The following is a 27525-nucleotide window of genomic DNA, read 5'->3' as shown; positions in this document are numbered from 1 at the left end:
TTGACAGCTAGAGTTTGACAGAGGTGATATGGACAGTGCTGATTGGCTGCTTGTTTGACAGAGCGGTGATATGGACGTTGCTGATTGGCTGCTTGTTTGACAGGTGATGCGCTGCGATTGCCTGAAAGCCCAGCAGGCGGATGGCTCTGACTCCGCCCCTTTCTCGCCCTCCAGCCCGCGAGAGAAGTGGCTTCGGCGCCGTACTCACGTCAAGCTGAGGGTGAGAGCGCCCCCTAGTGACAAACTACTAACCCAGTTTGTATTGCATGCAACTTGATAAGGCTTAAAATTAGTCCTGTTTCTAATTGGGGAAAAAAACCCCAACAGTATTGTTATTTTACGTTCCAGTAGAAATATACTTAAATTCATTCAGATACATATACATACCTATGGATTTTTAAGCTTTAAAATTCGCTGGACTTAAGAGATACAGTATTAGACTACAGAAGTACACTACATGATCATGATAGTGGTGGGGAGTCACTATAATATTTGCAGTGAAGAGGGAGTTAACATGAGTCATCGCTGCTGTGACCCAGACATTGATTCTGTACACAAGTACTGAAATTTTTCATTTTTCTCTCAGGCCTTTAGCATGTACATAGCTGTGCGCAATACCTGCTCATTTCAACTATTTCAGTTCAGTGTCGATCTTCTTCTGCAATGCTAGTCATTTTGTTTCAAGCCAAACAGTTGATCCTGACAGATATGTTTTTTGTAGCCTTGCTCATATGTGTGGAGAGGGAACAAAGCATGTTAATGGTGAAGAGCACCTGCCAATGGGTCAATTAAATTTGATGGGTAAATGCCGCTACAACACTTCATACTGTCTGCTCATGTACAGACGACCTTGAGTTGCTGTGTTTAGGGTTTCAAAGATTCTAATCTGTGTGTTAAAGCTTCGTTCTTCTCACCCAAGTCTAAACTGTTTTAAATAACTGATAAGTAGCAGAAAACATTAGTGGAGTAAACTGTTGATGCTCATTTGCACATACAGTGTATCTTATCTCCTGAGTGTGTCTAAGATGTCTGAAGACTTGCACTGCAGGAGGCTACATACCGGCTGTCATTGGCTCTGCTCCTTCACATGCCTGGTGTTCATGCTGTTTGTGGTTGTGTCTAGTGCTTCAGTAATAGTGGACACACACCTCCAGATTGACTTGCCATTAATTGATACTCCAGTTGCCACAGATCTGGAAAGGCTCTAAATTGGTTCAGTTTAGCAATTAGTGAGAGCAGTCGAGCTCATTAAGCATTATTAAGCACAGGAAAAGGAATTGAAGTACTGTTTTATTTCAATTCTACAGCTCTAACATAGAGGTTTTGTATTCAAATCTGTTTTCTGTCCCTGTAGAACAGTACGATCACATGGTGACACATTGCAGGTTTAATAATGAGCTCAGATTTAGCCCTGAATGCATTCCGTAACAAATTTAGGCAATGTTGTAACCCACCATATTTAAAGACGTTTTAAAATGTGAGCATTATCAACGTACTTCAGATCAAATCTACTTGGGAGCGACATCAGTATGCAGATCGGGTAGAGCACTAATATTCTCTGTTTCTACCTCACTGCTCTTACTCTCTGGCCGACAAGGGGTTGCAAAAGAAATCGTGTTTTTTTCCTATTAAAAGAATCTTGCATCAACAAGATTTGAAGTTTCTGTTCTTCGTGCTAACGTGTATTGAGTATGCCCATTAAGCACTTATTATTAAGCCGTGGTGCCAGGCAGTGACACAGTTCCCTCTGCTGGACAGAAAAGCAAATACAGTAGTATTCAGCTGCTGAGAACCACACAATGCAAAGCTGTAGTCTTCTCCAGTGAGCAGTGCGGGCAGCAAGCCTTTGCAGATGTTTAAAGTACAAAGTAAGTTAAATTTAAATATCTTTAACCTTCACTTTTTTGAATACTTGGATCAGGGCTCCGTTGAGCCTTCTCTTTTCAGTGTTCATTTGAGCCTGGGAATATGTCTGAAATACGGTGACCAATATCATACATAATATACTAAGTGAGATATGTTAGTGCATTGTGCAATTGCAATATAACATCCATTGATTTAAACTCTTTTAACTATATATTTATAACATTATTAATGCCGTTTGTCATTTTTAGTGCTTCTCTACATTTTCTTATTTCTTTTTATTTTACTGTATTGTGCACTGTGCAGATGTTCAACAATATTTGCAATTTTTACACATTTTATTTCACCTCTGAACTACGTTAATTGAGCTCATAGTCTTCTTATGATGGCAGTTCACTTAGATTTGAGTCGTACATGTAAAGTATTGGGAATTGAATTTTCCTCAATATATATTTTTCACATGACAAAAGGTTTCCAACTACCTTATAAGGTGGGAGTTGGGTGAATTTTTTTCTCTTTGTCTTTGGTACCTGTGATTGGAGTTCAAGTACTTCCAAGAGGAATTGTAAAAACAACTAGTTTTGACACAAACCTGAGCTTAATTTACATTTCAGTGAGGATTCTGACGTGTATTCCAGCAAGGCTAATCTCATCCAGGTCCGCTAATTAAAATGAATTACTTGCTTACGCGGCGACACAGGCCCCAGATCAGAAGGCGGCGATTTCGAGATGTGGTTAAGGTTGGCTGTGGCCATGAATTTAAAAAAAAAGAAGATGGAGCTTAGGCCTGGTTTCACCTCCCCACAGAACGTCACTGCCAACCACCGGGTGAACGATGTCATCGCTGCGGAGGACGGCCCCCAGGTGCTGGTCGGTCGGTTCATGTACGGGCCGCTGGACATGGTGACGCTCACGGGGGAGAAGGTGAGAGCAGGGGGAACCCCCGAGTTTGTGCAGGCGGGCGTCGTCCACGGGTGGCACCACCTGAGTTACGGGGCCCCCCCCGACTTCCAGACTTTCCGAGACCCAGCTGGGAGTTCGGCTGTGTTTTCTCACAGTCTCCCGTGGGATTTCTTTCTTAGTTCCATCACTTTCATTCTTGAGATAATCCCCCTCTTACGTTTGTCATTTTCCCACCCGTCTGTCACGTCTTTTAAATCTCTTTGATCAGAGCTCATGGTGCCCATTTTATTCGCCGCCGCCTGCTGTGAACAGTGCTTCATGTAGACCTACCTTGAACTCATACCTAAAAATGTACCTAAAAATCACAAAAATCACAAAATTAAGGTTGTGATTGTAACCTTAATTTTGTGATTTTTGTGATTCTTGTGATTTTTGTGAGCTCGCAGAAAAGACATTTCATTGCCCGCAACTACTGCTGCAGGCTGTATTGTTGTGCATTTGATAAATACATTTTGATTTGATTTTTGATTTGATTTCGGTAATGTGTAGGGTAGGTTCAGGTGAAACCTAGTCTCTGACTTAATCAATCGCATGGTTGATTAGACATGGTCCCACTGTTTTGCTCTGTCCCAGTTGTCACACTGAGCCCTAAGCTCTTCCTCCAGGTCCGCCATTCTGTGACGCAGAGCAAGTGTGGACTTCAAGGGCGTGAGGATTCAAGCATTCAAGCGCTGAGAACAGGGCAGTGGGAGCCCCTCGTGTGCCAGCACTCGCTGGTCACATGGCTCAGGCTCAGATTGCTGTCTTGTCCTTGCTGCTTCTTTTCCAGTGGCTAAGTGCATGTCCACAGATAATCTTTTTAAGAATAATTTTTTGTTCTCTAATGAAACGCGTGGATATTTTATTCCCCATGGCAACTTCTCTCCGCCCTGATAGGTTAGAACATGAAACGTCCCAATTCTGCAAGGAATAGGGGGTGATTCCCTTCAGTGCAGTCTGCTCCGATGCGGACTTCAGAGAAGGGTACATTGTGGGCACTGGTGAGCCCCCTTGTGAAACACAGATTCACCTTGGACCCCCAGAGGTTTCTTTTCTCCTTACTGGGGGGTTTTTGTTTCCTCTCCTCCGTTGTCTTCTGGCCTTTTCTGTTCTGTATTCTCAACATGTAGGGTCACTTTCTTTGTTAAGCGCCTTGGGGCAACCTTGCTGTGAAAGGCGCTGTACCAAAAGAAATTGAATTGAATGGAACACGAAGGGCGCAAGTCCGCAAGTGTGCGTACTGGGACACGGCCTTTCTCTCGCCTCCCTCCCAGGTGGACATCTTCCTGATGACACAGCCGGCCTCGGGCCGCTGGGTGCACTTCGACACCGAGGTCACCAACAGCAACGGCCGCGTCTCCTACACGGTGCCTGAGGGCAAGCGGCTGCCCGTGGGCGTCTATCCCATCAAGATGGTGGTCAAGTGAGTGAACCGCTCTACCCATACGGCGGCGAAGCCTCCGGCGGTCCCCCCCCCCCCATTCCCTCAGCCTTTCAGAGTCCTGCTGTGCGAAGGAAGACAGGGCGGGCGCTCGGCTTGCATTGGTAGCGCCTCTTCCAGTTAATGAAAGAGGTCTGCAGCCACAGATGGAGAGGAAGCAGTTACAAATGTTATACTTTGCAGTCATAGTGAGGAAGGTCAAAGGTCATTGTCATGGCATCGCAGACACCATGATTCCTCTATGGAGGCTGGAGGTAGCTTTTTGCTTTACGAGTGAAACCTAGGTAGAACCAGACCCAAAGCCGCTTGGCTCAGACCAGAAGGCGATGCTGGAAAGTGCGTAAGAGGGACGCGTGGTTCGGAAACGTGCTGCCCCTCTCCAGCGGCCTCTCCCGTTAACCCCCCCCACCCCCCTCTCCCCAGGGGTGACCAGACGAGCGCAGAGGCCTTCCTCACGGTGCTGCCACGGGGGATGGAGTGTGTCGTCTTCAGCATCGATGGCTCCTTCGCCGCCAGCGTCTCCATCATGGGCAGTGACCCCAAAGTGCGGCCGGGCGCGGTGGACGTCGTCAGGTACCTCGCACCCGGGGGGACGGGGGGGTTGTAGTTTCCTTCCCTCGAGCCGGGGGCGCCGTCTCTGCGGACTTTCCGACTCTTCAGCTCACGAGCCCTCCCGCCCCCCCCCACCCCCTCTCCGCAGGCACTGGCAGGACCTCGGCTACCTGATCATCTACATCACGGGCCGGCCGGACATGCAGAAGCAGCGCGTGGTGTCCTGGCTCTCGCAGCACAACTTCCCGCAGGGCATGATCTTCTTCTCCGAGGGGCTGGTGCACGACCCCCTGCGGCAGAAGACCATCTTCCTGCGCAACCTGGTCCAGGAGGTGCGGCTCGCTGGCGCCCCCCAGTGGCTCAGTTAGGAGGGCTACTAGAGGGAAGGTCCACACGACACATTGGTCAAGTAGCAGCAGCTTTAAACCCACAGAGCACCTTGAACAATGAGTCCGTATACCACGCAGGGCACAAGCCTTTCCTTTACTGAAGTATCGGTAGAAAGGGACATTTCAGTTTCTCTCCAAAGAAAGAGGAATCGGTAGAAATTTCTTCCAAATCATCTCCAGTTAACACCCACCCCTCTGAGCTTTTAGAATAAAGCCTACTGGCTCCTGCAGCAAGTCCTTGACTCTCTCCGTCCTCCTTTCCACTGTGGAGAAGCGACGGGTGAGCAGAGCAGTCTGTTGCCAAAGCAGGGCTTCAAGGACTTCACCTGACTAATCTGATTACTCATAACACCCCTAATGACTTCATTTTCTTGGCCGCCAAAGAGCAATTGATTCGTTAAAGCTTGACCGGAGCACAGACGGGCAAGAGTAGAGTCCAGATGACCTTGCTCCCGTGCGGATGGTGGTTTGCTTTGGGCAAGGCGCTGGATGGGCAGGCTGAACCGTGTCCCTGTGTTTCAGTGCCACATCAGGATCAGCGCCGCCTACGGCTCCATGAAGGACATCTCAGTGTACAACATGCTGGGCCTCAGCCCCACTCAGATCTACATCGTGGGCCGACCCTCCAAGAAATACCAGAACCAGTGCCAGGTAGGGGGAAGCCACTCCCAGTGCCGGCCCGCTCTCACCCTCACCCGGAGGAACACTACTGACGTTAATAATCCTTCACTTCCTTTCACAACAACAACCGCAACCTGGCCAAGAGGCCGGCTGCTGTTGTCCAGAAGACAGAAGAGAGACAGAAGGTGAAGGGCTAAAAAAGACAAATAATACTACAGGATGTATTAGCAAGTGCAGGCGATGGGTAGAAAAAGGGGTAGCGTACAACAGAAAATGCCCCCCAGGCAGGAAGGTGAGCAATTCCAGCTCGCTCTGCAGACCGTCCTGGTCTTTGCCAGCAGCGAATTGAAAACTCTTTTGCCCAGCGTCCACAGCTGCTCATGGGAGATTCGGTTTGACAGAGGTGCTACTGTGCGTCTTGAATTGTGTGCCGGTGCGGAGAACTGCCAGAAATTGTTAAGGAGTGAACGCGTGTTCATGCGCCCCTAGATGAGTCAAGCGACCAGTCATCCCTCTTGAATCTGTTCATCCTACGCACTCACACCCACTGATGTTCTCTGTCCTCCCTTATGCTTGTAAAGGGAGGGAGGAGTTTGGGAGTTTCTCGTGGGGCGAACGGACCGTACTTGGCTAAACTCCCACTGAGTGAGGGGGGTGCTGTCTGGACCCCGTTCCGGCTCGCTGACAGGTCCCGCCACTACGCGCACCGGGGAGTGACCGTAGCCCGTGTCGTCCGTCTCTCTGCCTTCTCCTGCAGTTCCTGAGCGAAGGCTACGCCACCCACCTGGCCTCCCTGGACTTTGGCCCCCGCCCGCGGCCCAAGAAGAGCTCCGCCCGCATGGTCCTGCGCAAGGGCAGCTTCGGCCTCTCCGCGCAGCCCGACTTCCTGCGCAAGCGCACCCACCTGCGCCGCACCATGTCCGTGCAGCAGCCCGACCCCCCCTCCGCGCCCAACCCCAAGCCCGAGCGGGCGCAGAGCCAGCCCGAGTCCGACAAGGACCACGAGCGCCAGCCGGGCGGCGGGGTGTGGGCGCGTGGGTCCGTGCACCGCGGCAACACCACGCCCTGAGGCGGAGAGGAGCGCGGGGGGCGGCCGGGCACGACGGTAAGGTGGCACGTTCCTCTCCGAGCCCAAACACACGTGCCAGCCCACTGGCCAGGCTCCAGCCTCAAGCCCCGGGTTCCTCTGCAGCCTTAATGATCCAGTTTCAGCAGACAATACAGTTTCCATAAAACAAACTGTGGCCAGGGGATTTTTTCTGTTCTGTCATCTTTTGCAGTCTCTCCGCTTCTAGGAATGAATTAGACGGACCAATTTTAAACACCGTTTTCCCAGAGTGTTTCAATCAAAGCTATTTTTATGTCAGTTGTAGGTGGAAATTGCTTCTAATTACCTCCCACAACTTTTATGTCTGACAATTTCTGCAAGATACCTTGTCATTGAAAATTAGAGCAGAGCAGTTTTGTTAGGATTAATTTTGAATTGCTTCAATTAGCTGTCATAGCATGTACACTTTTTCTGTTTTATTGCCTTTACAGTATTAATTCTTTTGCACCCAAACGCTGTTGGTGTTGAGACTTCAAACTGCTGTAGTCAAATTATGGCTGATTTCTCATTTAGCACAAAATAATTTGAATTCCACACACTGAGTGTGTTTTTTTATGGTCGGTGCCTCTTCAGGCTCACAGATCATCTGAGGTGGCAGAGCTGCTCTGTCTCTGTGGTGCGGTCACCCATCAACAACACACACACACCTGTCACTCAACCTTTTAAACTGTCAGATAACACTCAAAGGCAGGAGAGAGTGCAAACCAAGATTCATCCCATATTCTCTTTCCGTTCAGGGCACTGATTTCAGGAACTAGGAAACCACTGATACCACGAAACACATTTTCTCAGAATCTAATATTGAACATAGCAATGTCTTTGATATGGATGAAACTTTAAGTGAGGTGTTATAGATAAAGCACGTTGCTTAGAATGAAGAAGATTTAAATTCTCTATTTTTCCAACCCTGAGAAGCAGTTATGCTAGCCAACACTCCATTCACAGCTTCACATGCTTGTGGGTCTCACCAAACAAACATATCAGATGGATCTCCTTTATATTTCCAATATAAATACAGTTTGCACAGTAGTAATGCAAAATACATGCAGGCAATCAGTGCATAAATTGTGTGTGTATATATAAAAGAAAAATGAAGCAAGTCTCCTTTAGTAGTCAGTGCATTATTGTCAAGTATGGTTTCCTGGTTTCCTTTTGCTGCTGTGTCAGTTTAAAAGAGTGTTCAGGGGTTGACGTGACTGTTCAGGGGTTGACATGGGGTCGTCCACAGTGATGAATGAAAGACCATATGACAGAGCACTTCCAAGCAGAAAAGGCAGTCCTTTCACAAAAGGACACAGAGAAAATGTTCTTAGGCAGCGAAAGAAGTGGGAGTCTATTTGACTGTAGTGTGCCATAAATATTCATGCTTGAATCCAAGATACTACAGCTGTTGTTAGCATTGAAGAAGGATAGGCCTTTTTTTCTGAATCAGGCAGGATAAGCTTTAAGAGCTTTGAGATGATTGCTTTTAAAGGCTCTATATAAATTTATGAGCGTCACCGGGCTATAAGTGTATCAGATGTAATTTTGTAGTGGCAGGGACATGATAGGACTGAAACAGTAAGCATTAAGATAGAATGTAACCCAAAGGCACAGGCTCAATTAACATTTGAAAGGCAATGACGGATTTTACAATTGTCATTTTGACTTTTTTTTTTCATCTTCACAGGCTTCCACATCTTAGCTGAACAGACGCCAAACGTTAAGCCTGACCCACGAGCTATCACCCACTGCTCCTGGCGGAAGAAACGAGGCTTTCTCCAGCTCTGTCTCAAAACTCCCTGGAAAGCAATCCGATTTCAAAAGCACTTTTTTAAAAAAAAAAGTAATATACAGCCAGCCTAATAAACCACGGTGTTAAACCCCCCCGAAAAAAAAGAGAACGTTAGCCCACAATTGACAAACCAGTAGTTGTATTTATTTGTGTAGGAGTTGTCAAAACAGATGATACTCCCGATACAGTTAATCTAACTGAGAAATCCTGGGAAATATAAATCTTTCAGGAAAAAAAAGATGACCTTTGGCCTAAAAATAAATCCAACCCAGGAGAAAACAAGTCTGGGAACAGCCAAAAGAAAACTTATTTATGGGTGAAATGTTCCTGTAGTGCAACAGTTTACTGTTCCATTTGTTAATGTAAGACTCTTTTCTTTACTGCAGTGTACTCTATACTGTACTCCTCCTGCCCCAGGCTTCTGTCACTGTGCACTAGCAGTATAAAAGGATTAAATGTTACTATATATATTATATACATCATGTATGTGTGTGAACTCTCAAACAGATTAAGGGCATTTGCGGGGAGGGCTCTTTTCTATCTTATGTGAATGGATATCTATCTAAAAGGGCTTTGAAGCAGCAGCTCGTAAGACGTTCCAGAAAGAACAGACGCCACACGTTGGCGCACTTAAAGAAAAATGGAAATCTTTTCCGGGCTTTTTTTTTTTTAAAAAAATGTCTTTTAAACCTAACGGCAAGCCCAAGCAATACTCTACTGACAGCGGCTGGAGAAGGGCGGAGAGATTAATGCTGGGGTGCTAGGTGAGTCTGGGGGTAGACGGGGCAATGAGAGGCCGGGACGTCCCGCCGGCAGAGTGACTGCCTGTCGATGGCGGCACAGAGGCGCTGAAGAGCTGTGAGCGTGTCGCTCAGTGCGGGACAGTACCACCAGTCAAGGACAGCTAAGGACTATGCACCCAGAGAGAGCTGTCCGGTGGGAATGTCACAGTCACTCGCAACGCCTTCCGAAAAGGGGACTGCACACGCCCTGTTCAGGTCAAACTTATTTTTCTAACACGGTAATCCTGTACATATTTGAAATAGACCTATACGGTGTTTTTCCAGTAGTGTTGTTTATCAAGGATTTGTCGTCAAATTATTTATTTTTTTGCCTTTTACTGGTGTTAATGTCCGGGACGAGGGAGAACGTTGCATTTATTATCCCTATTGCTTGACCAAAGTATTTTTGTTTCAAGTCAATGAAAAAGTGCAAAGTGTTTTCTAACTGTTTTTTGTATCTATGATATATATATACAGGCTATATAGAAATATAAATATATTCACACAGACATATATATGCATATATATATTTATGTAAAACGTGTGCAATGCTGCTTTGTTTGGGGGGGGGAAAGCAGCCGTTCTCTAGACACCTCTGGGTGTGTGGTACAGCGATGGGTGTGATCCACAAGGCAGCCTCTCAGTACGGATTGACTTATTTTTAGACATATAATGTGCAAATGCTGTGTCAGAGATTTTATATTGTTAAGTTTAATTCAGACATTATAGGCATACGTAAAATTTTCAGACCGCATATGCTGTAGAGTTAATTTAATAACGAGGCGGGTATAGTCAAGGATAATTAACCTCTTAAATCGATGGCACAAGATAAGTTTATTATCTTATCAAACGGGAAAGAAGGGTTTTAATCAAGCTGTGCTGCTCCTATAAGAGATTCGTCGGGTCCGTAGACCGTTTTGCACAAGAAAGCTATTGTAAAAAGCAGGCTTGTCGAAGTCACCAGTGTCCTAGACTGGCTCGAGTGTTGCATGTCCAAGCCTGGCAGTGGTGGAATTTCTCAGTTTTACTTTGCAATTGAAAAATAAACCGGGGAACACCACCGGGTTTGAAGTTACAATGCGCTTCAGTGGCAGAGAGTGTTTCAGTGTTGCCTTGCTGTCGCAGTTCAGTGGTGTGTTTGTTGACCACTTGTGACTTTTTCTGTTGTTACACAGGTTAAAAACGTGCACCCGTTCCACACAAGTCGAACCTGGGGATTTGTGCGGTATATTATTCCCGCTTGCCTGTTTCTTTATGTTGGTTGCCTTGAATGTGTCTGGGGGTGTGATTAATCTGATTGCTACGCCCTTGTGGCATATCCACAGCTAAAGTTTTACATATAATGCTTGCTTTTACCTGCCGGAGAAACAGACAAGGAGAAAATGGTCTCTGAACTTATGGCTACAATTTGCTTACGTTACAAAACAGGGTACCAGGCAAAATCGCTCTTAAAGCAGGATAATCGCTCTTTGACACTTCTTTTCCATTGCAAATTTAACTTTGTTCCTACTAATCCCTAGTTATCAACGTGATCTGTAGCACCTGGTCAAATTAAGCAATTAAGGGTCAGTTCAGAACAGTAATTAATTTATTGGACTGTTCAAAGTTCTCTTAAATGCCCTGGAATGAAAGTGTTCAAATGCACTACCCGAATTGCACCTTATCTTTCAACTGGAGGGGAAAAAAAATCTTTATCGTAATGTGAAATTAAGCATATTTATTTTAAAATGCTTTAAAATGGCCTATTGCTCTGACTGATGTTATTTGTGGACATGTAAAATGCTAGGAGCGTGGCCACTCATTTTCTGTCTAAAGCCGCTGTCGCTTCTCAAATCAAATGAGAAAGGCATTAAATTAGCGACACCAACTCCGCTCCAACTGAAAAATGTTTGAGCAACAGGGAAATTAAGTCTTATTGGGGGCACTAGTATATTTTTTATAAGTGAAAGGGATGAAGATTCAGCTAAAAGGACTATAGGCCAGGCATGCCCCCCAACCAACAGGTTTTCTTCGATCCTCAACAGCGTGAGATTTGTGCTAGAAAAGGTTGAACCCAAGGCTGAATTAGACTTGGCTGCAGCCTCTCCTGCACAGAGGCTGAAGCTGCTTGGGAAATAGGGACTTGTAAAAACAAACCCCAAAGTGAAACAAAACTCTTGATAGGTTGCCCATCTCATGGCCAGGAAATTCCTCCTCACAGGGCACTGTATACAAGTCTAACCAGCTGCCATCTCTGAGACTCTGCGTGAATGTGCCCTTGTAACCAAAGTGCTACCAAACACCCCAGAGAGCATTCTGGGACCAATGTATTTTAGCCAGATGTGTGCGTGTGCGTGTGATGTGAGAAGGTTGGAATTCAATTCTACTGTAAAGCCTGCAGCTGCTCGTATTGTTTTTTTCTGTGTGGGTAAAAAAAAAACACTTTAAAATGTTCTGTACAGATTTGTATTTGTAGATCTGGAACATGGTTTGTATACTATGGTGCAGATTTTAATTGTGAAAGTTGGGTTTTTAATATCTTCCGGATATTACTTAAATAAAAAACACACATGCTGGAATTGTCAGCTTGGTTTCTGTTGGATTTGATCTGCGCAGCTACTTGGTTTAGACATAAAGTTTAGTGGTTTCCTTTTAAGAGCTAACTTACTGTAACCCGTGCGGGTCACCGTGTCCAGCCACGTGATAAAATAGTCAGTCCAAGCTGAAAATTCTGATGACCTTGCTCGCTCGCCTTATTAACTCCCCTATCTTTAAAAATGGGAGTTTGAAAACAAGATTTTTAATGCTTTTTTTGGCCAGATAGGCTGCAGAACTGAAAAAAAAGAGGCTTTTAAAATAATTGAACAATTTCCTCCTGCTGTCTGCATTTTCCTTAAGTGGATAAAAGGAGGGTAAGAGTCTTCAGCACACTGCAGGCTCCACGGAAACAGGGACGTTGAACATTGTTCTAAAAGCAGAACATTTTTATTTCTCTTCATACAAAAATGTAACATTTTTCTTTTCCCTTTTGTCCCTCGCAAGGAACGGGTACAAGCAGAGTTCAACGAGGCTCCGCTCACAGATCTGCAAGTTAGTGCCATGAAGGGTTGAACAGATGGCCAATTTGTTTCTTTTACATTTCAGCTGACAAGCAAAGTCTGCATTAGAAGCAATGATCGGGACAGGAATGTTTCTTGGGATGTGTGAAATCGCTTTTGAAAAATATTTTCCGAAACGTTCCTTGAACTTATTTCCTGCAGGAAATACAGACTGAGGAAAATGAACATTTCGCCCATTACTACTCACACAGTTTTCCTTCACCTTTACTCATTCAGTCCTCCATTGCTTGTCAGCTGAAGTGCTTCAACAGTTCCTGCAGAGGTATGTCAGCCAGGCTTGCCCATCGACCCCACCTCTAATACTGGAAGCTCCATGTAAACACGGCTGTAGCTCTCTTTCTGGCACTGAGCAGGGTGGTGAGGAGAGGACGCTGGGTCTTGACTTTCTTGATTTTCAGGGTGAGCAAGCTAGGACACAGGCTGGGGGAAAAACACTGAGATTTCCTTTCCAAAAGCATTCATGAAACCTGAATGCAATCAGCAGGGTTTTGTCAATTGGAGCTAGTTTAAACAGGGTGCATGCCTAACCCTTTTTGGAGCCCGCCCCATGGCATTTTAAATTGCACGTGGCTTGAAAAAAAAAAAAGGCTACATGAATTTACAAGATACACGTACCAAAATAGAAGTAGAAACTCATGCAAATATTTTCCTTCATTTAGACAGTGTTAAATACACATATACACACAAGCTAATAAATGTTAAGAGTTGTAGACATTAAATAACAATCCAAGTACAGAGGATCAGGTAATAAGTGTCTTTGATGTAGAATCCCTGTGAAAGCGGTAGTGCATGTAGTGACCGCACGCTGCTTTTAGTGTTGGTAAATAAAAGATCAGGCTTACACTGAGCACTACAAAATCAGCCAAGTGGAAGCTGCCGAGAGGGACTACGTCCACGCAAGGGGACACTGAGACTGAGCCCGCGGGTGGGCGACTTTACCGCTCAAAACAGGCGACGGGGCGGCAGGGAGCGATGTGCACGCTCCTAATCCGAGCTCTTTCAAAGCCGCAGCGAACCCTGTCCGGAAGGGAATTCTTGAGCACGAGTCCTCCGGCTGCAGCAGCGCGGTGGGCCGGGTTTCATAAGAAGATGAGTCGTGAAAGATTTCACCCGTTAAGTAAATATAGACCGACCTGAATTCAAGAACTGACCCTCCCCCACAATCAAGGTTTTTTCTTTTACCAGCACATACTGCTTACTGTCATCCCCCCCCCCCCGCCATCAGAAAAACATTGTCAAATAGGTTTAAAATAACAGTTTCATGGATTACCGGATGGTCATTAGAAAGACAAAACTGCCTAAACTGGGATCGCTTTTTTTTATAGCAGATGGGATGCAGAAAATCAAGTCATAGGGTTGAACAAGCTCCGACTGAGTGTGAACACAAGCTGCACATTCCAGCTCGCACTAACTCAGCCTGCTGCCCTGCCAGTTCAGTCTATGGCACTATTTTAATTCCTGCACATTCACTGTTTGATCCGGCTACTGATCAATTCAGCCATTGAATAGCTTACTGTACAAAATTTCTGCATTGAAGCGGACTGGGAGTAAAACGGGCCTGACCCAGGTGTCAGCTTGCACATTTTCAGCCCTTGTCATAACCATCTCGCTCCGTTCCACACGTCTTGCTGACGGATGGATGCTCATGAACCTCTCCAGAGCACAGCACTCGCCTTTGAGCTGCAACTGCACGAAGACACCATGGTACGTCTTTGGATCTAGTTTTGTATGTGAAATGTTGCTTTGGTGTTTATGCTTCTGCAGGGTAGCAGTCATGGTAATGTCTGATGATGTAACAGGTTGCATAAGGCTGGACATACAAATATTTATAGTGCACAGGACAAAACGAGCATAGGAAAGTGAATGAAGCAAAAGTGGTTTTGACTATGTACACAGACCTCAAGGGAAATTGAGGCAGAAGAGGGAGAGCAGACTGGGGTCAAGTCTATCATGGGAAGGGGTCAACCTCGGCTCTTCTGATGCATGACATCAGTCCAGATTGATTGATCCTTAATTAGTTAATTGACCTGCCATTGAAGAGCACATATTACATCATAGAGGACGGACTCAAATCAGCAATATCAGGACTCTTCCCCCCACACTGACCATTCCCCCTCTCACTCAGTTCCCTTTCCGAATGCTGGACAAGGCCACGTCGGTCCAGCTGTTGACCGTCTCCCGAATTCTTGCGGTTTTGTGGCGGATGGTTGCTCGTGAAGTTTTGCGGGTTGAGCTGTAGCTCTGCACCATGACACTGTGGTAGTTTTCGATGGCTTGGGTCCTGCGGAAGAGAAGAGTGTTCCTTAGGCAGGGAGTCCGACCGCTACTGCTGTGTGCCCACACACCTGAACTCCATTAAACCACTAAGACCGTAACAGACTTCATCATAGATTTCAACTGTTCCTTCAGTTGACGTTTTCAACACCCAGAGAGGTAGCTTTGTAACTATTGCATTTATATAGCTTAGAATCTCCAACCTTTGAGTAGAAAAAAAATTATCCAAGTTTCAAACCTAGTAACTTGGTCCAGTTAAGGATTATTTTAAGTAAAGAGTTAATGTGCAATAAAACCCAGCAGGTATGTGGGTCCCAGAAACAAAGTTTGGGAGCCCCTGCCTAAAGGGTCTCCCATTTCCAGGAGTGGCCCTGGTTCTGCTCAAACCAAGCTCTCACTAACTGAATTGACCAGTATTCATAACGCACAAAATTCTGCACATTGACCCAGTCCAGAAAACACCCGAGAGTTTATGATAGAATGTTAGAAACTTCAAACTACACAGGACCTCAAGGACATGGGCTTGACTCCTGTTTTGCTAGTCAAACAGAGCACAGGGACTGAGACAAGAAGACTGGGTGAAAGCAGGGCCGACAGCCACGGTTTTGTTTCTGGCTGATGCTTCAGGTTTGGAGTATTGTGGTCTGTTTAAACCACTGGCGAGCCTTAATCCAGTTTGTCTTATAGGTCACCCAAATATCACCTGTTATTTAAAGATTAGGTGTCCAACGGGTTTAAGAAATTGATTGGCTTTCAATGATGAGATTGCTGCTCCTCGAGAGAGCTGAAAGATATTCCGATTCTTGCTCTAAATTACTTCATTGAACACCAGTTAAACAGCTGATCATAGCTCAACTGTTCCAGGCCTTTAGAAATCGATTGAAAGGTGACCTTTAAAACCTGTTGGACTGGGGCTCTCCAGGAGCAGGCTGGCCTAGACCACGCCACCGTCATGAACTGGTGTCCAACACACATGCAGTTAGTCCTGTGCGCAGTGTCCACTGACTGCAACTTCTGCTCATCATTTAGCAGCCTCTCATTGCAGGCAAAAGGTTAACCTCATTACACAGCCAAAAGCCATTTAAGCAAAAAAAAAAAAAAGAGCTTAAATTGAGGTAAGTTATCAATGACCTTCAAAAATGTCTTTCGTTTGGAAAAGCCATTCACACATTCTGTGCCTCTGGTTACAGGAACTACTGTAGCTTTACGTGCAAATGGGAATCATACACATAATGGCAGGAAGAAATTCAGGATACTTTTAAGTGTTTAAGGAGTTTATTTGTGACCTTATGTTGAAAAAGGGCATGTCAACAGCCTTGTACAACAAAGCTGCAAATGGGTTAGGGATGCACTGAAGCAAACAGATTTAAAAAACAGCCGGATGGCATTACCTTCCTTATTATTCCGTAATAAGAGAGAGAGTCAGCTCACTGATGGCAAAAAGAAACACCATTAGAATATCTGTCAAACACCTTCTACATTACCTCCGGGCATTCAAGGATGTCCAGTATGGACCTGTCCCAGGGGTCAATTGTGTTTCAGTGCAGTTCATAAAATAGTTAACGAGCCTCACCTGCTTTTAACCAATGTCAATCCGCCTTGGACAAATATTGCCTCTTTAAAATCTTGTTCATGGCCACACAGTTTCCAGACTACATTAGGGAAGTGCTCGGATATTTCTAAATCCCACTTGTTTGTGTAACTCTTACTCGACCCTACGTTTCCAGTCTCAAAGTTTTCCGTGCTTTGGGATGATCCAAAGAAAGTTGTTTTGGGGAAATAAGAGATTAGGACCACTGGAGAAAGAAAAGGCAACCCCAAGGCCTGTGTGTTTGAGTCTGAGCTGCTGTGTCCACTGCAGTGTTCATGCCGAGTGGGAATTCAGGGAGGCACTACATCTGCACAGCGGGGCCTCAGGGTAGGGAAAGGAGTCCAGGGCATGCCAACGACAGCACAGCCCTTATAAACTTATGCCCTTTTATTTTCAATAGGGCTGGCCCAAGCATTATGGCATCGCTGTCCTGTTGAGTGTCAGATCACCAGAAATTGTCATCCACTACTTTTTTTTTTTAAACTCTTGGACGGAGGTTAAATGTTCCTTTCGACGGTTGAGATGACCGTCGTTTTTTTTTTAAAAGCAGGCTCTCTTTCCAAGAAGAGCGTGCAGTACAAACAGGAAATTCCATACTTCCATAGGCATTATTCCAGCTCAGGGGGCGGCGGACAGATGCCAGGGCGGAGGAGGAGAGAGCAGGCAGGAAGACTGACTTCCAGCTACAGTACGGCCGAGTGTGACGACCGCACGGCCCCCGCCTGCCCCACGATTTCTTGACAAGGACCAGAAGAGAAAAACTAAAGCAGGCTTGCTCCATTTCTCATGGCAGTGCCCATGGAGAAAATGTCAAGGCCAAGTTGAGCAAGGATACTTGACCTCAAGCCCTTCTAACCCACTCGACTGGAAAAGATCTGCAAGAGCCAATTCAACTTCATTATGCGAATTGATCAATGCAGCAATTAAGGCGCCAGCCGTACTAGCAGTTTGGAAGGGCTGCCAGATTGTGTCTCCCTGGGCTTAAGGAACTCAAGTGTTCATTCCACAGGCCACCTTCTCTAGACTAACTTTCTCTGCTTGATGAGCTTGGCAGTCAGCCCATGTCGTATGTGCCCTTCTTTAACGAGCAGGAAATCCCTTTCCGAGAGAGCGTACCTGGGACAGAGTCTGGCACCATGCAGGGCAGGAGGACCGATTTTCGGAAGAGTCCATACTCACCTCTCGTCCTTCCCGATCATGTCGTCGAAGGCCTGGGAGAGGCGCTTGAGTCTCCGGAGGCCGGTGGACACCGACTCCAGGTCCTGATCAAACTGCCTGCGAGCAGCAGCAGAGGTAGGCGCGTTAGCTGGCTGCTCTCGGTCGAATGCAAGGCCTGCCTCTCTCTCTCTCTGCTTAGAACAGCACGAGCCCAGTGGCTCCGAGATGCACACAGATTTATAATACCCAAATCCACAGTGTTGGAGAAAGTTAAAAAGAAATGCATTAAGGTTACAAGTTTATGTAAAGGTTTACTCTGAAGGGGTGATGTGTTCATTTACATAATATATACTCTACCTCTTTAATCTTAGGTAGATCCCTGTCACTGGTTAAATGTTAAGCATCAGGTTGCCACAATGCTGAAAAGCTGTTTACTGAAATGTGATAAATCAGTACTGTTGTGCTGGCCACAGAGGAATACAGGACATTTTATCAAAAGTACATAACATCTATACTTTAGTCAGCCAACTCCTTCTTGCAACACAGTGCAAGAATAAGCAAAGTGCGACTTGACTCCAGTATCAATAATTTCAACTCCTACAAGCGACATTCGATGTGCACAGACGCTGTCTCAGAAAAATGTGTCGTTGCCCTGGGAGAGGAGGGCGCCCCGTGCCTCACCGCCTGCAGCTCTGCGTCTTGGGGGAGGCGAACGGGCTCCGCAGCGCCGCCATCCGGATCAGCTTCCGCCTGGAGCCCCCTACCCTTCCCGCCGCCCTCGAAGACCCGCCGGGCTCAGGCGTGCGGGCGGCCCGGGGCGTCTTCTTGGCCCCCGACCTGGGGGTTCGCCTGCTGGCGCTCTTGGGGGTGACGGCGGCGGCGGCGCGGGGCCCGGTTTTCCGGGGTGTGCGGACGGCCAGGCCCTCGCAGGCGGCGCTCTTGCCCGGAGTCGCCACCAGGCACTCCTCCCGCGGCAACCGCGACCTCTGGATCTTCTGTCAGAGCAGGAGGAGCGAAGGAGGAGGAGGAGGGGTGAGTAGAGGGACCTCCCGCCTGGCAGCACGCGCTCTCGAGTGCTCCTCAAGTCTCACAGCAGCAGGAGTTTCCATATTCTGTCTTGAAGTGATCTGACATTAGCACATCACTTTTCTATGGTGACACACTTAAGGGCCGCTGAGGGCTTTTGGGTCAGTCAAATCTCTTTGGAAAAGAGAAGGTAAGACGTGTTGTGCATTACACACTAACTGGAGAGTTGGAACTTTTTTCCCCCCAGGGGAGAAGCATTCATTACAAAGATTCCTCCTTTGATTATTCACAAAACAGCCTCCAGGTATTAGTGTATTATCTGTTTTATGTACACTAGAGCTGGCCCTAGGGTGCGGATTTCACGGTATTACCACTGCGCATGCCCCACGCCGAACACGTGACGCGAACGTCAGCGTGAGAGGCAAAATCGTTACCTGGTACACGCCCCCGATGGAGCTCCGCGCGCTGCGGGTGAGGCCGCGCACTGCGCCGGGCTTGTGGCCGCCCGGCTGGCAGTCCCGGCCGGGGGCCTGGGCCGTGTTGGGCGGCACGGCCCGCAGGGGCAGCCGCTTGCGGAGGGACATGCGGAGCGAGTTGAGCGAGCTGGAGGAAGGCCGCTTTCGGAAACGGTCCGGGACGGGAGACGGGCTGTCCGCGTCGTCGGACTCCTCCAGGACCCGGTGTGTGCGCCAACCCGCCGCCGCCCCCATCCCGTGAAGCACCGTCGACGCCATTTGGTCTCGCCCAATTAATTCAAGTAAGGCCAATCCTGTATGAACAAAAAAAAAAACTTATTAAAAGTTCCCTTCCGGTATCCACGCTATTTTTACAAGCAGGAAACTTTTAGACGAGTAAATAACGACGATGGAAAAGGGGTTAATTTGAACTAGAGTTTTAAGTAGTTTACGATACATTGGCATTGTTTACATCTGGTTTTCCGGGCTCAATAACGTGTTTTTTTTAGTAAATTGAATAATAAGGTATTCTTGGGCATAAACCTTGAGCTTCGGATGACAAACAGGTCAATTGAGAGTTTTTTTTTGTTTTATTTTAAACGCTCTTTTTCGATAACGACATCCGGGTCTCCCGAGGCCGGGCGTTGTTGTCTTGGAACCTCGCGACCCGCCCCGGTTGCCAGGGGTCAGCCCACGCGGGGAGTGCTGGCACGCGCGGTAACCTGCAGTGCAGCCATTGCCCGTAGAAGTTTCATACTAGCAACAACTGACCCGTTTTAAGGTAACAAATCGTGCCAGATAAGACGTCAGTGTTGTCTTTCTTAGATGGGCAGAAAGTCATATCCTTTTCTGAAACTGCTGCATTGAGATGAGCTCACTAGACAACACGACAGTACCATACAGTTGATTATCTCTGGAGATTCTTGATACAGTACAGTTGAACATTGCGGATAGAAAAATACGCAAATGTTTCCAAACTTCGGCTATTCCTCTAGCCCGTATTGTCTCTTTTAAATGGTGCAGAAGACAACAGGACTGAATGATGAAGAAGTACTCAATTGGTCACCGACTGATTACAATCCTTACTCATTAAGGGCTGAATAGTCAGGTTTCAATATAAAAACAAGCTATTGAAATTGCTTTTAAAAGGAGTAACGTGGATTTCGAGTTGCATTTAAATTGCAGGAGCAGTTGGGGGTCAGTTCGGGACTTCGTCAGTCTGGAATACGGTCACGTGCTTAAGAGTTGACAATTTAATAAAATGTCCGGATAATAATTTGTCTCCGAGTCTCTGATGCTCGGGTCCGATTAGATCGAGTTTCAGTGGTTAGATAGTTAACGCGCTGTGGAAATGCAATCTATGTATCAGTCACGCAGTATTGCCGTCTTATGCTGAAACAATTGAACAATTAAAAGCGCTGCTTCGAATTTTTCTACTTGAAGGTATTAAAATATAAACTGGGTGAGTTGATGTTTTGGTCTGTCTACCAATGTGGCCCTGCTGCTGTTTAGTGGCAGCGTTCTTTATTCCCTAAAATAGGTCTGTTTCTGCTTCATCAAGGCACAGTTCTCGTCTGGTTGTTATTCGTTGGGAGTTGCGAATATATTCCATTGTAAATAAGGAATAAAATCGAATCGTTTTTTCTTTAAGAATTCACAAAACATTTCCTTATCGAACCGACTGCTTATCAGCAAAACAAAACGGAATGCCTTACTTTGTCTGAAAAAGGTCACTCCGAGCTCTCCTCCCGACGTGATGAAGAATCCCACTTTCTCCTTTCTCTGTTTGAATTTGGCGGAACTCCCCCAGCCCCGCCTGGCGCCTAAATTCTGATTGGCTCTTAAATTCCCGGTGGTTTGATTGGCTGGCGATGGCGTCATCGTTTGGAAATCGTCGGCCGTGATTTATTTGTGTTAAAGGGACAGGGGCCGCGCGTGAGACGCCGTCACGTGTCCCCACTACAGCGCTTGTAAAGTGTTTTTGGCAAGAACACCAGGATAGCAGTAATTAACTTTATAGCTTTTGCTTTAAGGACAGGATAATGATTGTCTTGCTGCAATAGAGAGAAATTTAATCGTTTTCTTGACTCGACTGGCATTAAAAAAGCAAAGATCTCTTTTAACATTGCCACTCACTGTATGTTTCTTGTTTGAAAAAATTTAGCAGATTAAAAAAACAAAACAAATTCTTGGTACCTTGTGAAAATTCCTGAAATTCCTTTGGTGCTTCAGCTGGTTCTCAGGCCTTGCTGTTGGCTGTATTTTGTCCATAATGAACTCATTCTTTATTACTGCTATCTTCTCATTACACCTTGTGTTTTTTGTTGAGTCTTTCCCTTGCTCATGTTTAGAGAAAACCATAGAGGCCAGCTTGGGAACAGAGACAAGGCACCTGACCTTGGACACAGTCAATTGTCACAGGCAGAACATCAATATTTAACTCAGATTTAATGGTTTTATTCCTCGGATGATGGAATATTACTGTACCAGCAATGACCTTGTGCCTTACCCAAGTCAGTCAATGTCTAACCTGCATAATTATGTTTCAAGACAACTGTGCCCTGTGCTCACTGGGCTGTTTTTTTTGTGAGAGCTGCCTTGTGTCCTGCCTGGGGACTGGGATCTGAGCTGAAGAAATCTGTCTGCAGATACTGTCCTTTTACTGCTGCTCAGCACAGAGTGTCACCACACAGGTTTTCCTATCGCTCAGACCTGTAGCGTCCTGGTTCTGGATGACAGTGTTCTGCAAGTTTTAATTCCAACAGGATACCCTCTTTATTACTAAGACTTTTCTTATTGACCTTCATATATGTCCCTGAAAACTTGCAATTTTCAAATTACTTATGAGTATTTATAGGTAACAGTTGCAGAGTTGGAAATGATTACAAAGTAACACACAATAATTAACAGAATCTTTTTAAAAATTACAGAATTATTTAAAACCTTTGCCTCTTAATGCACTGTAACAGGATTATGGTAGCTACATATTGTAGTAAATGTCAGAATTTAATTAATTAAGGAGAACCATTTTCCACAGTTTCGTAGAGCTAGTCCTTTCAGGAAGAAGTCTGCCCATGTCCCATGTGTGTACATATTGGGAATCTAGAGTTGAAACACTAAGAAAGAAATCACTTTTTCTATGAAGTGTGCTATAAGACTTGAATTTCTCCCTTTGATATTGTATGGCACTGTCATTGAGGATAATTCTTGGATCCAAAATTATATAAATTTAGGTAAAAATGTGAAGGTCAAATTCTGATTTAAGAGCAGCAATACATTTTGGACAGCAGTGGAAGATGTCTGCTTAAGTTATTTAATGCTTTAGTTTAGGGTGTGTATATAATAGCAAATTCCACTCAATATCTGTATAAAGAATTGGAGCGAATCCATTACATTCAGGATATTACAACACAGCAGTTAAAAAAAGTTCAAAGAGGGTCTTTGATAAATATATTTCAAAGCAATGACTTGGCAGGTCTTCTCATTTGCAGCACTGGAAAAAAAGAACAAAAACTCTTTTCAGGGAAAAGCACAGTGCAGTATGTTTCAAATACCCACTGGAAATATAATTTGTAATAAATCAGAAAGACTGCCTGCATCATTTCCTGCCCCCTGCGTTTCTGAAGGATAGTACAAAAAAATCAGGGTAATACATGTCACATGGTAAGACATACAGGCACAACAGCAACACAACCCCAGCAATGATAGTGTGTGGAGTGAGACGTCTGGCCAGGTCCTAGTCCGGTGTTGTGTTCTAGAGGACTTTGTGGGAATGCACACTAATCTACAGTCCACATGGTTCATTGTAGGTTATAACTAAGGTGGACTAGGATGCAGTGCAGGTTTAATGTCTTTCTTTAACACTGATGATTTTAATTTTTTTTAAACTTATTGTACCCTTTAAATCCATAGGAGGTTTTGGCTCAGAGAAGGCAAAGCTACCGCTTTCTAGCCTGCTCTCTTCAGGTTGCAGAAGCTAGGCAATGCTGGGCCTGGTCAGTATTGGGATGGTGGACCCCAAAAGAAAACCAGTTTACTGCTGTTAGTGGTTTTGGTGGACCAGTAGGGGGCTCTCTTCCCTCTGGACCAGAATTAGGTACCAATGCCCCAGCACGGTAACAGTTAACACTGGTGTAGGGGGTGCCATCCTTCCGATGAGACACTAATCTGTAGTCCTGACTTCTGAGCCATTAGGAGTAGAGGCGGTAACTCTGGTGTCCTGGCTAAAATCCACTCTGGGCTTGTACAGTCAGCCCATCCTCTAAGTCTCCCCTTAATTTATGAGGTGCAGTTGCACACTCTTCCCCTTGATCGGCTGTGCAGTGGGGCTGCTGGTGCAGAATGGCTGCCACATGTCACCCAGGTGGGGCTGCACTTCAGGATGTCTGGATGAAGTGACTCCCTCCTGCATGTGAATGGCAATGGAATGAAAGTGCTGTATCAATGCAAGCAACTGTTATTATTGAGTTTAGGCCCTGCGCTGAGGAGCCCCTGGAGAGAGGGCAGCATGATCGTGCTGGCTCACCGTGGCGATTCTCTTCCTCCTGGAGAACATGGCCAGGAACACTGTGCACAGCACCACCACCACCCCAGCAATGATGGGCTCAAAGGGGAAATGTGTCTTCTTATCTGCACGGGAGAACAGGATGACATTAACCCAGGTGAGGCTTGGATGGAGGAGGGCGTTCAGGTCCTGTGTACAGGGTCTTTGGTGTCCCCTTCCAGTAGAGCTGGGCGATAATTCGATAACGATAATTATCGCGATATAATTTTAACAAAAGTTCGATAAATGTTCGATATATATGTTTATGCTTTGCGCATGCACACAAAATACTGTGCGCATGCGCATGTGCGCGAGTGCGTGTGCGTGTTGCAGACCGGGCAGGTAACAGATTTGTTTAATGTTTCTGCTGTTTGGCAAGTGTTTGTTGTGTTCTTAAAATAAAAAGTTGTTTAATTTACCAATTAACTGTCTGGTTTCTTAAACTTTCACTCAGGAGAAAAAATCTGCTTTTAAACTTGAAAGAAATAATTATTTAACATTTATCGTGATAATTATCGATATCGACTGATATGAAAATTTTTATTGTGATAATGTTTTTGGCCGTATCGCCCAGCCCTACCTTCCAGAATAAATTTATAGATGAGCTGTACATGACCAAGTTCACTGTGAAATGGAAACTGACTGTTTCCTTTCCTGTGAGGGTGTGAGGATCTTATTGTCATGGTGGACAGTGCCTTTTGGAAATGAATACTACACTGTCATGAGAAGACTTTGTTTGATTTCAGGCGCTGCTTACCAACAAGCAGTTGGATTCACACAATGTTACATGTTAATCTATCTGCCCATTTTCTAACCACTTCTTCCAGTTCAAGGGGAGCCTATCCTGGCAAGCTACTCAAGGCAGGATACACCCTGGACAGGACACCAGTCCATCACAGAGCACACAAAGACACAGAGGCATTCACACTAAGGCCAGTTTTCTCAAAAGCCAATTAACGTACTGTATGTGGCTAAGACATACAGTACTATACTAGCGTAGTATACAGTACTCCTATGCTAGTAGTATACTGTACTAATACAGTACTGGGGAGAAGCCAGAGCACCCGGAGGAAACCCAGTGCTCAGCTCAAATCCTGATATAAGCACCCTCATTTTTGCCCGTGTGCTCAAGAGGAATGAAAATGAGGTTCCTTTGGCGTCTCGGAGTATGTGTCTCTCTTTCCTGCTCTCTTTTCTAAGCATGACTTGATCCCTGAATCCTTAAACTTTGACCCTATGGAATCGTAAAATATATACTGTTTGAATTGAATACCTGTAGTGTAAGTTACGATATCGGCAATATATTAAAATATCAAATAGAATCAAATAGGGAAAAAAAGCTGACCTTCCACTGTGAGGCTGAAGGTTTTTGTGCTGTTTCCATGCTGGGGAGAGAGTGCTTCGCATCTGTAGGTGCCCTGGTGGGAGTACTGCACCTTGGCAATGGACAGTGTGGCCTCCTTCCCATCCTGATACAGAGAGTAGCCGTCTTCATCCAGATTGAGAGTGGCATCATTTTTCAACCAGGTCACAGACACCTGGGGGTTGGCGTAGATGTTACAGGTCAGCGCAACCGCGCTGCCTACCTCTGCTGTCCGAGTCTCTGTGCCGGACAAGTCTGGCGGGACTAAGGAGTAAAACACAGACGAAGGATGTGGAATCACAGTGTCCACCTAGAATTCCACATTCATTCTCTTAAAATACAGATTGCATTATGATCCAAGATTTTCTGTTTACACTTTTCACTTAAGAAATTACAAAGCAAAAATTTGAAAGACTAGAGTTGAAATATAAACCAAATAAATTCCTGATCTTTTTCAAAGTGCGGTTTTCAACAAATAATGTGTGTGTCGGTGCCCTTTTTCATGTATATTTAATATCTGGGCTCACCAGGGCATCTCTGAAGGTTCATGTTCACTTCAGTTTAGAAGTTGACAAGACATTTAATAAGCCAAAGTGAGTAGAATTGAATGAATCGCATTTACATAGTGCTTTTCATTTCAGACCTGCCCTAGATGGGCTGTTGGCCCATAATGGAAGGTCAGGCCCAGAGTTTTATACTTTTATACTGTTAATGTGAAACAGAGCCGTTGCCCTGCGCAGCGGCACAGTTTTCTGACTCCTGGGGTCGAGACAAGCACGCCGGGTGGAAGAGGAGCCGGGCTAAGCACTCACAGCGCACGTCCAGCTGGACAGAGGCGTTGACGCTGCCATCCCGTCGGAGCTGGCAAGTGAAGGTGACACGGTGGTCGGCCTCGGACACCGACTGGACGCACAGGCTGCTGCTGTTGAGCTTGTTCTGCTCCTCGAGCCGGACCAGCGCCTTGTCCCGGTACCACTCCAGCTCCTCCGCCCGCTCGTGGTCCCGCGCCTCGCAGACCAGCGACACCGTCTGCGCCTTCTGCAGCGTGAGGACGCCGCCGCCCTCCTCCACGTTCAGGGTCACTTGGACGCCTGGCAGCAAGAGAGCCTCGCGCACTCAGCCACAGTGCTTTCAAGTTTTCAGGCCCTTCTCTCTGAGCACCTCTCTCTTAGGAGACACTGGGTGCTCCAATTAGTTCGGATACACTTAAATGCTCCGGTTAATTAGAAGACACTCAAGGGCTCTAATTTTTTTTGTCAGAAATGATTTGCCACGCAAAGCAAGTGGCCTAGGTCGCTGTGGCTCCGCTTGATGAGGGTTGACCACCTGGAGCTCTTTATGGTCATTAAAGTGCCAGTTTATAAAGGGGCTCTTTTGGGGGTTGCTGCAGTGGCATGGTGTTTCTATTGTCGCTTATAAGCGGGTGCAGGTTGAGCTCTATGACCCAGGTGACATAGTCTCGAGCCTGCCACCACCCTGCTGTGACTGGGATTCCCCAAGCGACAGAGTGGGGTTAGTCTGCCAGGGCTCTCCAGGTGCTCTGGGTTCTCAGCTGTGGTAAAATGGTTAAAATCATCTGCGCTGGTGGGGCTTGTAGCCACTACCTGAGCTTTGAAAAACGCAGTTTGCACAGTGACAAATCCAAATCGGTTGGGTGAAACAAAAATAATTGGTTTTTAATGTTTTGATTTCTAAGCCTGAAAGCAGTTTGATTTTTTTGGAATGACGTCCAGGGCCCTGGGATATTCACTTACAAAGCCATTGATTTCTTATGCATTGTTTTGTTTTTGTCCACCCCACCAGGGATAACATTGTTTCAATGGAAACATTCTTTTGACAGCGTTCTTGGGTTAACCATGTAGAGTTTCACCAGATCACATGTGAGATGCCTTACAAAACAGTTATTAGCTGGATTCTTCCTGATTTGCAATTTACGTATTTAAAATGATTTTCTGTACACTCTGCAGTACAGTAAGAGATTCTTCAGTGAGCTCTTCAGCCTTTCTGATTCTGCCCTGATACATTTATCTATCTAATCTATCTTTTAACTCTTTAAAAATCATATGTCTGCGCTGTTAAATATCACAAACATTCTTGTGTTACTGCTAAGTCATCTCAAAGATTTTTAAGTTGAACAACATCAGTATGGCTCACCTTTGAGTTCAGAGATGAAGCTGAAAAAGAGAAGACTGTGTAGCACCAGAGACTTCTGACCCATTTTAACCATGAAATGCTGTAGCGTAGTGTCACAGGCAGCCTTGGGGATAGGAGCAGAGTGACATGGCAGATCTGATAGCATGACCTCATCTTTTAGTACTTATATTTGGCATAGATTAATAAATTAATGTTTAAGATGAATTTTATCAACCTTTCTATAAAAAATGTCTATATAAAACACCAGTTTATAATTTCCGGCTTGACATTACAGCGGCTACTTACCTCTGTTGAAACCAGTCTGGGAGCAGTGTGCAGTCCAGGGGTTAGTTTGCTGTTTTTGAAAGCTGTGGTTTCCTCTTCCGAGACATTTTATACTGCCAAAGGGTTT

The 27525-nt window shown here is 45.8% G+C and overlaps 3 protein-coding genes across 4 annotated transcripts in view; 1 reads left to right on the top strand and 2 right to left on the bottom strand.

Moving 5' to 3' along the window:
* Positions 1-12030, top strand: part of plrdgb (PITP-less RdgB-like protein) — an 80719-nt gene extending 68689 nt beyond the window's left edge. For both annotated transcript variants that reach the window (XM_088907042.1, XM_088907043.1), the window contains exons 13-20: positions 104-220; positions 2671-2787; positions 4080-4228; positions 4670-4819; positions 4947-5130; positions 5710-5838; positions 6566-6913; positions 8586-12030. In XM_088907042.1, coding sequence (XP_088763168.1) covers positions 104-220; positions 2671-2787; positions 4080-4228; positions 4670-4819; positions 4947-5130; positions 5710-5838; positions 6566-6877 — 1158 coding nt within the window. In that variant the 3' untranslated portion in view covers positions 6878-6913; positions 8586-12030. The remainder of the gene's footprint in view (positions 1-103; positions 221-2670; positions 2788-4079; positions 4229-4669; positions 4820-4946; positions 5131-5709; positions 5839-6565; positions 6914-8585) is intronic.
* A 390-nt stretch (positions 12031-12420) lies between these two features.
* On the bottom strand, positions 12421-20852 carry pimreg (PICALM interacting mitotic regulator). The gene is made up of 5 exons (XM_088907044.1): positions 20790-20852; positions 19054-19388; positions 18275-18588; positions 17615-17710; positions 12421-14851 (listed from the first exon to the last, which is right to left on the bottom strand). The coding sequence occupies exons 2-5, from the start codon at positions 19351-19353 to the stop codon at positions 14692-14694; spliced, it is 870 nt and encodes a 289-aa protein (XP_088763170.1). The 5' UTR covers positions 19354-19388; positions 20790-20852; the 3' UTR covers positions 12421-14691.
* A 1634-nt stretch (positions 20853-22486) lies between these two features.
* tmigd1 (transmembrane and immunoglobulin domain containing 1) lies at positions 22487-27428 on the bottom strand. The gene is made up of 6 exons (XM_088907196.1): positions 27420-27428; positions 27135-27237; positions 25793-26071; positions 24963-25244; positions 23600-23703; positions 22487-22567 (listed from the first exon to the last, which is right to left on the bottom strand). The coding sequence occupies exons 2-6, from the start codon at positions 27205-27207 to the stop codon at positions 22556-22558; spliced, it is 750 nt and encodes a 249-aa protein (XP_088763322.1). The 5' UTR covers positions 27208-27237; positions 27420-27428; the 3' UTR covers positions 22487-22555.
* Between the last annotated feature and the right edge of the window lie 97 nt (positions 27429-27525).

Source organism: Atractosteus spatula, chromosome 27 (genome assembly GCF_055471065.1).
Source record: "Atractosteus spatula isolate fAtrSpa1 chromosome 27, fAtrSpa1.hap1, whole genome shotgun sequence".
NCBI classification, from domain to species: Eukaryota; Metazoa; Chordata; class Actinopteri; order Semionotiformes; family Lepisosteidae; genus Atractosteus; species Atractosteus spatula.
Note: the sequence above shows the minus strand (reverse complement) of the source record. Positions and strands in the feature narration are given on the sequence as shown.